Here is a 13130-nt window from a genome sequence, read left to right as displayed (position 1 = left end):
TTTGTTAACTAATCTATTTACAATTAGCATTTCAAATTACATGGGAGGGATAATCTGCCTGTGAACTCCCAGCCACTCGCCACAAATTTTACAGGGGTGTTATTTGATGGTAGTGGCCTAAGTGTGTTAATGTTTATCCTATTTTTGGGTACAGGACTTCACTGAAGATGTGAACACTGCCTTTGAGTTTTTGCTTAAACTTACTCCACTTTTGGACAAAGCAGATCAGCGATGCAAGTAAGTACTGATTTTCGATGAATCATAATCATCCAGCGCGGAAATTGACTTTTGAGCCCAACAAGTCACCACCAACCATCAAGCACCCATTAACACACATCCTCTTTTATTTATCCTACGTTCCCAACAATTCCACCACAAATTCTATCACTTACCTACACATGGTAGCTAATTTTCAGTTGCTAATTAACAAGCCCACATGTAATGCGAAAACCCACACAAACACAGGGCGAACATGCAAACTCCACCCAAACAGTACTGGAGATCGCAATTGAAAACAGATTGCTGAAGCTACGAGGCAGTAACTCTACTCGTTGTGCCATTGTGCATGAGGGATTTTGAATGTGGCTCTGATCCATGATGGTACTTTTGGTCCTTCATTGTGTCAGAGTTGGGTGTGTTTGCAGTATGGGTGGCGTTGATTATGTTAGTTTTTTTTTAATGATTTTTTCCCTGAGGTTAAGCACTCAGCTAATAAAAATGATTTTATGCTCTACCTGAAAACAGGTTACTGTATAATTATCCTACTCTTGGCAACCTGGTACACTTTTGTGATTCATAGTTGATGAGTAGAGTATACTGTTCAGTTTAAGTGAGGAATTACGCACAGAATATTGTAATTTGAGCTGCTGGTTAACCTCTCCTGCTGTGGGCATAGAAGGAGTGGGTGGAGAGTATGAAATTATTAGGAACGCCATAAACTGCCATCTGAGTCAGGAGTCTTACATTAAGAGTAAACAAAGAAAAATTAATCAAACTCGCAGACAGCTAGTTCAGGGCTTCTGATTTAGGTACAATTATGCCTCATACTCATACAGTATAAGCAAGCTTTCAAAGTAATTGCAACCATTTAACCATTATGCCTCTTGGGCACCTCTGATCTGTTGGAATATCTGCCATTAGAGTTGCACATCCTGGTTGAATGTGCTTCTTGCTGTGATTTGATTTTCAGTATTTATTGCCATCTAGTGGTTTAAAATCCATAGATATGTCTTTAATGTTTATTATGATTGAAATGGTGAGCATTGTGCAAAAAGTGGTGTGGAGATATGGAGGTATGACAGGTTGTATTGTTAGTTGCTGCCAAATGCTCATCACCTCATTCGATTATACCCCTTCAATACTTCAATAATCCTTTTGCACTACTAGGACAGCACAGTAGCACAGCTGGTAGAGCCGCTGACTCTCGGTGTCAGAGACTTCTGTAGGTTCAATCCTGACCTCTGCTGTTCTGTTTGGGGTTTGCACTTTTGCCCGATGGCAGTGTGAGTTTCCTCCGGAAGCTTGGGTTTCTCACAACATCCCAACGACATGTGGGTTTGTAGGTTAATTGGTCTCTGTGAATTGCCCATACTGCAGGGAGCTCATGCTAATGTGGGATAACGTAGAACTAGTATTAACAGGTGATCGATGGTCAGCATTGACATGTAGGGCCGAAGGGCCTGTTTCCATGGTATCTTTCAATCAATCAATAAATACTTGGAAGGTACACAAAAATGCTGGAGAAACTCAGCGGCGTGCAGCATCATCTATGGAGCGAAGGAAATAGGCAACGTTTCGGGCCAAAACCCTTCTTCAGACATGTGGGTTTGAAGAAGGGTTTTGGCCTGAAACGTTGCCTATTTCCTTCGCTCCATAGATGCTGCTGCACCCGCTGAGTTTCTCCAGCATTTTTGTGTGCCTTCGATTTTCCAGCATCTGCAGTTCCTTCTTAAATAAATACTTGGATTTTCCTCTCCAGTCTTGCACCATGCATCTGTTTTGCACTCTTGTATTTATTATCTTTGTAATTACTGCATGTATGCTGATTCCTCTGGGCTTCATGTGATAATTGACTAATCTAAATTAATTAAAAGCATTTCTTAAATTTTCGAGCAGAACAATGTGCAAAGTTACAAATAGCTGGAGGCAATTAACAATTGCTGACCCCAAATTTATGACATGATCAAATAAAAATAAGAATATAATTTATCATATCTTGAAACAAAATAGATGGATCATTAAACAGTACTAATGTTCGAAGACAAACCAACAATATTTTTCAATAGGACATCTGAAAGTACAATTTTGCATTCAAGATGTGACATCAGATAAATGTTCAGAACAGAGACTGGGTGTCTGCAGGATTGAATAATCTCCCATCTGTTTTGGAGATTGCTGCTTGTTGCAATATTTTTTGAAACAGGGTGGAATAATATGGGGATTGAGGTACAGAGGTGCATTTTCCTTGATCATCATATCTTAATCTCTTAGACTTCCTTATCTCATTGACTCCCCCTCTCCTGACCCTCAAGTCTGAAGAAGAGCTCGACCTGAAATGTCACCCATTACTTCTATCTGGAGATGCTGCCTGTCCCGCTGAGTTACTCCAGCATTTTGTGGCTCTCTTTGGTGTAAACCAGCATCTGCAGTTCCTTCCTACACAAAACAATAACTACCACTAATTAAAAATGAAGTCTCATTAATCTACCTTAAGTGCCCTTAGACCAATGTATTTTTGTTCTTCTCGTCTTAGCTGTGACTGCGTCAGTCTCCTGCTTCAGGAATGTGGGAAACTAGGGTTGCTTTCAGAGGACAACATGAATAACCTGGTTAACAAAAGGTAAGACTGGTACTGTGTACTGTGCATTTTGCAGGAACATGAAATGCAGCGTTGTCTTTCTGTGCCATGTGCATTGTGTTCCGCTTGTTTCAAAGGTGGGGCGTTATTTTTGCCAGAAGATGTAGGTTTAATTTTCTCCATCCAACAATTGGCAAAATTGGATTGTTCGAGATATAAACATTTAGAAAAATTCCACTTTAGCGCTTTGAATGTGATCACATTGCTTCAATAAAAAGAAAAAAAGCTATTTAGTTGACCAAACATTTCAAATACATTTCATAGCGCTTTGGTGCAGTTGTTAATTAAGCCTAACAGAAATTTGGCAACACTACTAGCTGAGCACAGTCTTATGAAAGTTCTACAAAATCAAGTTGTTTACTGCATTTGTCCTTTAATTCATTAGCAACCAAGTCACTTATAGAAAACATGCCCTCATACCAGTATTACATAACGGCTGTCACCATTTGTCCCAGCTGCACTATGGCCAGCAGAGTTGCCCATATCTCGGCTATGGTAATTCAGAAACTAGGAATTGGACCAACTTTTTCTGTGTAGTAAATTGGGGAATATCTGACTGTCATTGTATTTCATTGTCCAGTCTAATTGCTGGTAAGGGAAATACATTATTAAACTTATGATAAGAGTTTATATTAAACTTCTTGATGTTTACATGAGTAAATAAATGCTGGCATTATTAAGCAGACCATCTGGTATTTCTCAGGAAAGTAGGAGCTGTAGTGTTTCTAGTGCTTGCAACTTTTCAATTTTCCTTCTACACTTTTGGCAGTCCATGACCAAGAAAGGTACATTTTTACCCCGGCGTTAAACTTTATAAATTTTCACTTTGCAGTCATCTCAGACTCCATTTACACCTCCTTCTGCCTCACCAAGGCCACCTGCATAATCAAGGACAAGTCTCGCCACGATCACTCCTTCTTCCACCAGGCACGAAGTGAAAATGCACACCTCCACATTCAGGGACAATTTCTTCCCAGCTGTTATCGGGCAACTGAACCATTCTATCAACAACCAGAGAGCAATCCTGAGCAACTATTTACTTCATTGGAGACCCTTGGACTATCTTTAATCGCACGACTATCTTTAATCGCATTTACTAGCACAAACGTTATTCCTTTTATCTTGTATCTGTGCACTGTGGATGGTTCAATTTGCAATCATGTATTGTCATTCCGCTGACTGGTTAGCACACAACAAAAGCTTTTCACTATACATCGGTACATGTGGCAATAAGCTAAACTAAAAAAAAAATGTAAACTTAACTGAGTTTTCAGAATTATAAATACCTGAAAATTCTTCTCACGGCATTTCTTCTTTCTTTTTCACATTGCAGGACAGCAGATAGAGAGCTGGCTCCCCAACTAAAATCTGCTGAAAATGCCAGCATTCAGCCCAACCCAGGCCTGATTCTGCGTGCAGAGCCCACCGTCACAAATATTTTAAAGGTGAATTTTGCTCCTGTTTGTTTCTATTAAACCAATACTATTGTATTTTTAGACATAATGTTTCTCCACAGGTTCTTGTTGCAAGGCAGGAGTGAAATGAGAGCATGGCCAGGGTGGTATGGGTCAATGATGATGCTGGCTCCCTTTTAGAGGCAGTATCTCCAATAGATCCCTTAAATGACCTGTGATGGACTGCAGAGTGTTTGCCACTCCATCATTCCATGGGCGTTGGAGTTGCTGAGCCAGGCCGTGACGCAACTAGTCAATGTGCTCCTCAATTTTCTAAGGAAGTAGAGGCGTTGATGGGATTTCTTTTTGGTTACAATCAATGTGCTGGGTCTAGGACAGATCTTCAGAGAAATGCACGTCTAGGAACTTGAACTTGTATGGGTCTCCCATCGATGAAGACTGGCTTGTGGATCATTGGACTTCCTCTTCTAAAGTCAACAATTAGTTCCTTGGTTTATCTGACGTTGAGAGCCAGGTGGGTTGTTCTGGCACCATTCAATCAGACGATTGATCTCCCTCCTATACTCTCTCATCAGATGTCATCAATGAATTTAAAGATAGTTGGAAATGTGTCTTGCTATAGACACATATGGGTATAGAGTAGGTAGAGCAGGGGGCTGAGCACACAGCCTTGAGGTGCCCCGCTGCTGATGGTTATCGAGACGGAAGTGTTGTTGCCAATAAGTACCTATTGTGTTCTGTTGATGAAGAAGTCGAGGATCCACTTGCAAAGAGATGGCAGAGACCCAGTTCCCTGAGCTTGGGAACAAGTTTGAGGGAAATGATGGTATGGAATGCCGAGCTGTAGTCTATGATCAGCAACCTGTGTTTTATTATCCATGTGGTCCAGTGGAGAGTTAGCAAAATCGCATCCTCTGGTCTATTATGATAAAGGCAGATTGCAATAGGTCCAGGTTGTTGCTGAGGTAGGTGTTGATATGTGCCGTAACCACTCCAAGCACTTCTTCACCATGGATGTTAGCTCCACCAGTCAGTAGTCATTGAGGCCTGTCGCCTTAATTTTCTTGAGCATTGGTATTATTGAAGCCTTTTTAAAGCAGGTGGGAAACTCAAACCTCAATAATGAAGGTTGAAGATGTGTGCAAAATCTCTAACCAGTTGGTCTGAGCAGGTTTTGAAAACTCAAGCAGATATACCATCAGGTCCAGACACTTTTTTGAGGGTTCACTCTCCCGAAGGTCCTCCTAACATCTGCCTCAATAACAGTTTGCTGTGGGAACCCCAGAAGGCACTTTAGTGTTCTCCCTAGTGAAGCATGGATAGAAAGCATTGAGTTCGGCCAGGATTGAAAGCCTTGTATCGTGTCTCTTCCATTCACTTATCTAAAAGTTAAATAATATACACTTCAAAACTACTACATTTTTTGCATGATTAATTTACACAGGTAACAAATTTAACATAAAATATGTTTTGTTAATTAATAATATGAAGATCTAAGAATAAGGGGTAGGCCATTTAGAACTGAGACGAGCAAAAACATTTTCACACAGTTGTGAATTTGTGGAATGCTATGCCTCAGAAGGCCGATTCACTGGATGCATTTAAAAGCAAGTTAGATAGAGCTCTTAAGGCTAGTGGAATCAAGGGATATGGGGAGAGGGCAGGAACAGGGTCACATTAAATGGTGGTGCTGACTCGAAGCTACTCCTGCACCTATTGTCTATATTGTTACCCATAGAGAAGCAATATTTTGTTTTTTTCTGTTTACAGAGGCATTTGGTTAGAAAATCATCCTCTGTCACTTGCAATGAATGAGTAACATAGCAGTGTCTGTATATGTGTATATACCCTGCTTCTGAAATTGAGCTCCTTTTTCGCCCTAATACTATGCACTTAAAATTTGACCATTATAATAACGCTTGAAAGATGAATTTGTTTCTTGCAGACCATGGATGCGGACCACTCCAAATCCCCCGAGGGGTTGTTGGGAGTCCTGGGTCACATGCTTTCAGGGAAGAGCCTGGATTTACTGTTAGCAGCTGCTGCAGCTACTGGAAAATTGAAATCTTTTGCCCGGAAGTTTGTCAAGTAAGTGAAAAGTGAGTCGGAAATCTCTGAGGATCTGCTTTGAAATTTAGATATTTTACAGATTTTATGACAGTAATTTACCTAATGTAATTGATTGACCAGATGAATTCAGCGTTATTTAGGAAAGTAAGCGGTGTGTATGACTTGCTTCCTCAGACGAATATTGTGGTAATTGACCCATATTAGGGGAAGAATAACCAGTGCTCATTTACTCTGTGACAAGGTAAATGCCTCAGACATTTTCCTTGCTAATTGACATGTTGTCTATTACCAGCACTTTTTAATTTTTTTTTAAATTTGGGCTATTGAGAGCTGGTTGAGACTTGCAAGTATGGAGTTGAAAAACGTGCAGGACTTAAGGCAGTACAGACTATAATCATTAAAGTTTCTGACCAGCGGCGATTTAAGGAGCATTTTGGGTGTATTAAGCAATCAAGGATGGTATAAGATTTGTTAAATCTAGACTGGAGAAGTATGTAGAGAGCAAGTGCCCTATCATTCTTGCAGTAATTAGATTTAGCACTTCATATTGACATGGCTAATAGTACAGTACAATGTATGATGGATAATTCTATAAGCCTAATATAATGCAGCCTAGCATCTGAACTGGTTTAACACCAACAGCATGAAATAATTGATAATATTATTTATCATGCTGTCTCTGCTGTCCGAGTTTGCAAAGCTGGTCTGTGGGAACTATCAAAAACAAAATATGTATGTTAGAAATTATATGACTGGAACATTTTTCTTGGAGTTGTTCATGTTGTTATCAGAATTGCAACCTCAAATTTGGAGGTGTAGTTATAAAGTAATTTGTAAAATATATTGACATTTTTCAACCTGAAGCTGGCATGGGTCTGCAAATGACTACCCAAAAGGGTGGTGAAAGAGGAAACACTCATCACATTTGAGTACTTGGTGTGTACCTGAAGACCCATGCCCTCAAGGTGGTTGGACAATCTAGGCTGAAGAAGTCTTTCTTTACCTGCTCAAGTTGATGGGTCAAACAGTTGCTTCCTGTGTCATAAATTTTCTGTAAACTCATTGTTTAAATTTTATCTTAGGTTAAATGAGTTTGCCAAGAACATCACTATGGAAGGATGTAAGTATTATTCATGTATGATTATGACCTGATTCAGTTAATTTTGTCTTCAATAGACAACAGGTGCAGGAGTAGGCCATTTGGCCCTTCGAGCCAGCACCGCCATTCAATATGATCATGGCTGATCGTCCCCAATCAGTACCCCGTTCCTGCCTTCTCCCCATATCCCCTGACTCCACTATTTTTAAGAGCCCTATCTAGCTCTCTCTTGAAAGCATCCAGAGAACCTGCCTCCACCACCCTCTGAGGCAGAGAATTCCACACTCACCACTCTCTGTGAGAAAAAGTGTTTCCTCGTCTCCGTTCTAAATGGCTTACTCCTTATTCTTAAACTGTGGCCCCTGGTTCTGGACCCCCCCCCCCCAATATCGGGAACATGTTTCAATCTGATGTCACTAGGTGTCATGCTTTCAACACTTTTTGGGCAGGCTGTAAGTAGTTACAATTCTAATGCGAGGGTTGCGGTAAGTGGACATGGGATCTGCAACACTTACATTTTCCAACAGTTAGGATTAGATAGGAGGCTGAAACCTGATTGCGATTTTCTTTGCCAAGCGACCAAATACTCTGAGAGACGAGAGACTGCAGATGCTAGAATTTTGAGCAAAAGTGCTGGAGGAACTCAGCGGGTCAGGCAGAATTTGTGGCAGGAATATACGGACGATGTTTCAGGTTGGGACCCTTGTTCAGACTGAGCTGTTGAGCTGGATGTAATTGAGATTTTAGGACATAATTACCATTGATCAATATTTCGAGAAGCACAAGACCATCCAGGGGGCAAAGCAGTCTCTATCCTAATAACCATTCCATTTGTATCTGGTGCATAGCCGAGGCATTGTAAGCCATCTACAAAATGCAATTACTCACCCAGGATACTCCTATAGCATCTCCCAAATCATCACCCTCCACACCAGGCCACAGATGCCTGCAGGGCTTTGTCCAAAATGCATGCTGCTCTAATTTTGAGAGTAAAACATGTCACCAGTCCTTCATTACTTTTGGAAGTAAATCCTACACAAGAGAACTATAGGAATATATTCATCAGAAAGAATACAGTAGTTAAGGAGTTAACTCGTCATCACCGTTCCAATGGAATCTAGTGGTGAGCAAGATCCATGAAAGCTGACTAAATAAAAATAATTTAAAAATCAACTTATACATTTAGAAGTTCTTGTTGGCAGCATGGTGGTGCAGCAGTAGAGTTACTGCTTAGCAGTGCCAGAGACCCAGGTTCGATCCTGACTATTCGGAGTTTGTACCTATCCCTGTGACTGCATTGGATTTCCCCAGGTGTTCTGGTTTCGTCACACACTCCAAAGACGTACAACTTTGTAGGTTAATTGGCGTTGGTTAAAATTGTAAATTGTCGCTGGTGTGCAGGATAGTGCTAGTGTATGGGGATCACTGGTCGGCACTGACTCGGTGGGCTGAAGGACCTGCTTCCATGCGCTATCTCTCAACTAAACTAATAAGGTATATATAGGTATATATATATATATATATATATATATATATATATATATATATATATATATATATATAACCAATATCATGTTGAAAACCCATTGTTAATCTGTTCTGTCTTTTTCTTTCCAGCAAAAGCAGCCTCTGTGCGAGCATTACTGTTTGACATTTCCTTCCTCATGTTGTGTCATGTTGCTCAGACTTATGGATCTGATGTAAGTGCAAACTGGGCTCATAAATCTGGTGAAAATGAACCTTTCGATGCATATCAAGCACCATATATTTAACATTCATAATGGTAACTCGTTCCTATCGATGATAATTGTCCCCACTAATTAAGATGCTGCAGATAATCATCTGTGCACTGATGAACTTTATTTGTTCCAATTAGTCTTTGCTGTTGGTACTTATTTACACATTACATTTTAATGGAGTTTCTATAGAGAGGAGATATCCAAACATTTCTATTTGGTGCTCGTTTGGCCAAGGTCTATGGAACTCCTGTTGCTAACCATTTTGAACTCCTCTTCATATTTCCAAGCCGACCTTTCTGTCCTGGGCCTCCTCCATTGCCGAAGTGAGACCACATGCAAACTGGAGGAACAGAACCTTGAATTCCACTTGGATAGCTTACAACCCAACTCTTAAATTGTACTCTTAACATTTTCAGAATAATAAAACGGGCAGCACAGTGGCACAGCAGTAGAGTTGTTGCCTTGCAGCGCCAGAGACTCTGGTTCATTCCTGACTATGGGTGCTGTCTGCACAGAGTTTGTACATTCTCCCTGTAATATGCAATATCCCTACAGCTGGTTATATTTAAGCTCTTAAAAAATCTTGGCCTTTCCCACCTTCTCCAACCTTCCTTACTGCTCTCTCAATAACCTCTCTACAAAGCCATGGTTCTTTCTTACATAGAACAGTTCAGCACAGGGAAGAGGCTCTTCAGGCCATGGTGTTAGTGACAACCATGGTGCCAATTTAAACTAATCCCATCTACCTTCATGGTTCATACTCCTCCAATCCCTGTATGTTTCTGTGCTTGCCTAAAATCAATGAACAATTATGGTTGTCTTCACATTCTCAACTCACTCGGGACTATTGCAACAATAGATTTGCTGAACCTCTACATGTTTGGTTCCCTGGATAAAACATTTGCATTCAACATGTTTTTTGAATGAAGGAATTCCCTGTTTTTAACTCTTCCTTCACTTGGCATTTGATGCTTAGTTTAATGTTGAAGTGTTTAAATACAACAATCTGCCAGTGTTCACTCAGCGGGTCGGTCAGCAATCTCTGGAGAAAAGGAATAGATGACGTTTCCTTCTTCAGACTTCACCTATTCCTTTTCTCCAGAGATCCTGTGACCCGCTGAGTTACTCCAGCTTTATGTGTCTATCTTCAGTTTAAACCAGCATCTGCACTTCCTAGCTACACAACAATCTGACAGTGTTAATTCAATTTTGTGTTAGTTGTTACCTTACCTTACCTTTTCCTTCACATACTTTAAAAATAGCCATTCATAAATAGCTGTTCTGAGTGTTTTGTGATCTTCCTGGCATCTGAGAACATGAAAGGTGTAGATTTTGTTGTTGTGTTAAATCATTTCATTCTAACTTTGTGGGAAGACACGGTGATGTTTTGCATTTTGTTTGCAGGTAATTCTGTCGGAGCCCTGTGCGTCAGGGGAGGTGGTCTTCTTTGAGACCTGGATGCTGACTTGCATGCCCGAGGAAGGGAAAATTCTAAATCCAGAGCAAGGCTTTCGTGCCGATCCCACTAAAGTAGAATCGCTGATGACGCATCTCAACTCCTCTGCTGAAATGAAACTTGTGTATGTTGCTGTTTGGTTTTAATTTTCACTCAATCGGATTGGTTCTTAAATTGTATGGGCAAATACAATTTATAAGTATAAAGAATACTTGGAGTTCAGCCGACATATGTTTTGTTTAGCGTAGGAAGGAACTGCAGATGCTGGTTAAAACTGAAGATAGGCACAAAAAGCTAGAGTAACTCAGCGGGACATGCAGCATCTGGAGAGAAGGAATGGGTGACATTTCGGATCGAGACCCTTCTTCAGACTGGTTTGTCTGCTCTCATGGAAACTCAGTTATTATATATTTCACCGATAATTTTAAGCAACAGGTCTGTAAGACGGTCACTAAGCAGTTCTACTCTTATGTCAAGTGAGGAGTTTTAATACTAAAAATATAGTCAGATGTATCTCAGTTTCTGAAGTAACAATGTTATGTTAGAAGACCATTTTTCAAAAATAAAAGCTAAGAAGGTGATAACATGGTATAAATGACTTGCGGTGAAACTAGGGCAGATGACTGAAGGTTTGCCCAGAAGAAGGTTTTAAGGAGTATTTAATGATGGAAGAGGCCAAAAGAATTACATAGGCTACCAAATCTATTGCTTATAATCTTGGTAGATGGTGTGATTAAATTGGTGAGTATGATCAAGTAGTGAGTAGAATTGGAGGACTGCAGTTATCTTGCAGGGATTGAAGGAGATAGAGAAAAAAGATAATGGTTTTAAAGTTGAGACATTGCTAAACTGGGAACTAATATGCCAGCAAGAACAGGGGAGATGGATGAATGAATGTAGGCAACGGAGTATTGGGTGGTCTTTTATTAACAGAAGGTTGGACAAGTATGTGGAAATTAGGTTAGAGACAATGGGGGGGGGGTGTAGAGGAGAGGAAGGAGTCTGTGTCTAACAATTGTCACGTGTAACTAGCCAGCAGTAGGAGATTATGTGTCTTCCCATAATTAATTGGAGGACAGTTCTGTTGCCAAGCAGTCCAGCAATTTGTAGAGATTGTGGCAGTCATATAAAGTGTTGAGGTTTATTTGGGTGTTATCATTGTACAAATGGAAACCATGTTTTATGGTAATATTGATTTGTGGCAATGCCTACTGGAGAACCAAAAGACATGGGTTGATTTCTGAGAGACACAAGAGGCCATGGTTGATTGCAGAAGGAAAACCCATAGCCAGTCGGCATCCCCTTAAAATAAATCTGAACCAAGAGCGCATGAATTCAGCTTGTTAGGTGATAGTAGAGAGGCGTTAGAGGAGGTGAAGAGGTTAGACGTGTCCAGGACTGCAAACAGATTGAGAATTGGGAAGGGCTGGCACAGCACCAGAGACCAGGATTCGATCCTGACTGCGGGTGCTTCTCTGTACGGAGTTTGTACGTTCTCCCCTGACCTGCGTGGGTTTTCTCCATGCTCCGGTTTCCTCTCGCACTCCAAAGCCGTATGGATTTGTAGGTTAATAGAAATTGTATAATTGTAAATTGTTCCTAGTGTATAGGATAGTGTTAGTGTGTGGGGATCGCTGGTCGGTGTGGACTCATTGAGCTGTTTCCTCTAAACTAAATTAAAAGATTGAGGGAGTAGATGACTGAGTGATATTTTGATGTTATACTTGAGATCCACATTACTCCACTACCATCAGTATCAAAATAATCTCCTGTAACTTAACTATTTTATAATTCATTTGAAACTCCTGTAAGCTTTCAATTCTCTTCTGTTAAAATGTCCACAAGTCTGCTTTTTTATTTTTTAAGTCGTCTTTCTGGATTCACTGATTCACTTTGTTACCCTTTTAATGTTTGGATTACCATATGTAATATATAGCAGGAGTAATCAAACCCCTATTATTCTCAAGGCAGGTGAAGTGGCATGAAGTATGCTCTTGTACACCAGCTGCTATTCTGGAGGTCCTAAATGCCTGGGAACATGGCCTACTGACATTGGAAGCTGTGCAGGTAATACTACCCTTTATGTTTTGCTGTGGGTCCGATTGAGGAATGTATGCTTGTCACTTGCGTTGCTGTCCATACCACAAATGCAAATGTGTATTTCAAATTTCTGCCTTTGAATCACAAAAAGTCTGTTAGAGCCTAATGTCTAATAGGTAAGATGCTGCTCAGTTGAGCTATCAAATTTGTTTTTTGCCAAGCTACTTGATCTCACCAAGGTGGCAATTTAGTGCTAATTTGATCTCAGTGGATCTCAGGGATGAAAGTCTAACAAGGTTTCCCACTCCTGTTCACTGTTCAGTAATTCCTGCTAGATTCCCAGAGCCATGTAGCCTATAAATCAAGAAGGATTCAATGTTTATTGTATTCCTCAATGCAAAATAGTCAGCGTGAAGATTGGCTGGTAGAGCACAGCCCAGCAGACATAAAAATT

The 13130-nt window shown here is 40.4% G+C and overlaps 1 protein-coding gene across 3 annotated transcripts in view; it reads left to right on the top strand.

The window, feature by feature from the left end:
• The window catches only part of med24 (mediator complex subunit 24), a 47780-nt gene that overhangs the window by 18564 nt on the left and 16086 nt on the right, over nt 1–13130 (top strand). For all 3 annotated transcript variants that reach the window (XR_008725646.1, XM_055656960.1, XM_055656962.1), the window contains 8 exons: nt 155–237; nt 2753–2839; nt 4191–4302; nt 6218–6360; nt 7425–7462; nt 9059–9141; nt 10585–10760; nt 12604–12703. Coding sequence is in view for 2 of the 3 variants with exons in the window: in XM_055656960.1 (XP_055512935.1) it covers nt 155–237; nt 2753–2839; nt 4191–4302; nt 6218–6360; nt 7425–7462; nt 9059–9141; nt 10585–10760; nt 12604–12703 (822 nt within the window). In the remaining variant the exon portion in view is untranslated. The remainder of the gene's footprint in view (nt 1–154; nt 238–2752; nt 2840–4190; nt 4303–6217; nt 6361–7424; nt 7463–9058; nt 9142–10584; nt 10761–12603; nt 12704–13130) is intronic.

The sequence above is a fragment of the Leucoraja erinacea genome, chromosome 27 (genome assembly GCF_028641065.1).
Source record: "Leucoraja erinacea ecotype New England chromosome 27, Leri_hhj_1, whole genome shotgun sequence".
Taxonomy (NCBI): Eukaryota; Metazoa; Chordata; class Chondrichthyes; order Rajiformes; family Rajidae; genus Leucoraja; species Leucoraja erinaceus.
Note: the sequence above shows the minus strand (reverse complement) of the source record. Positions and strands in the feature narration are given on the sequence as shown.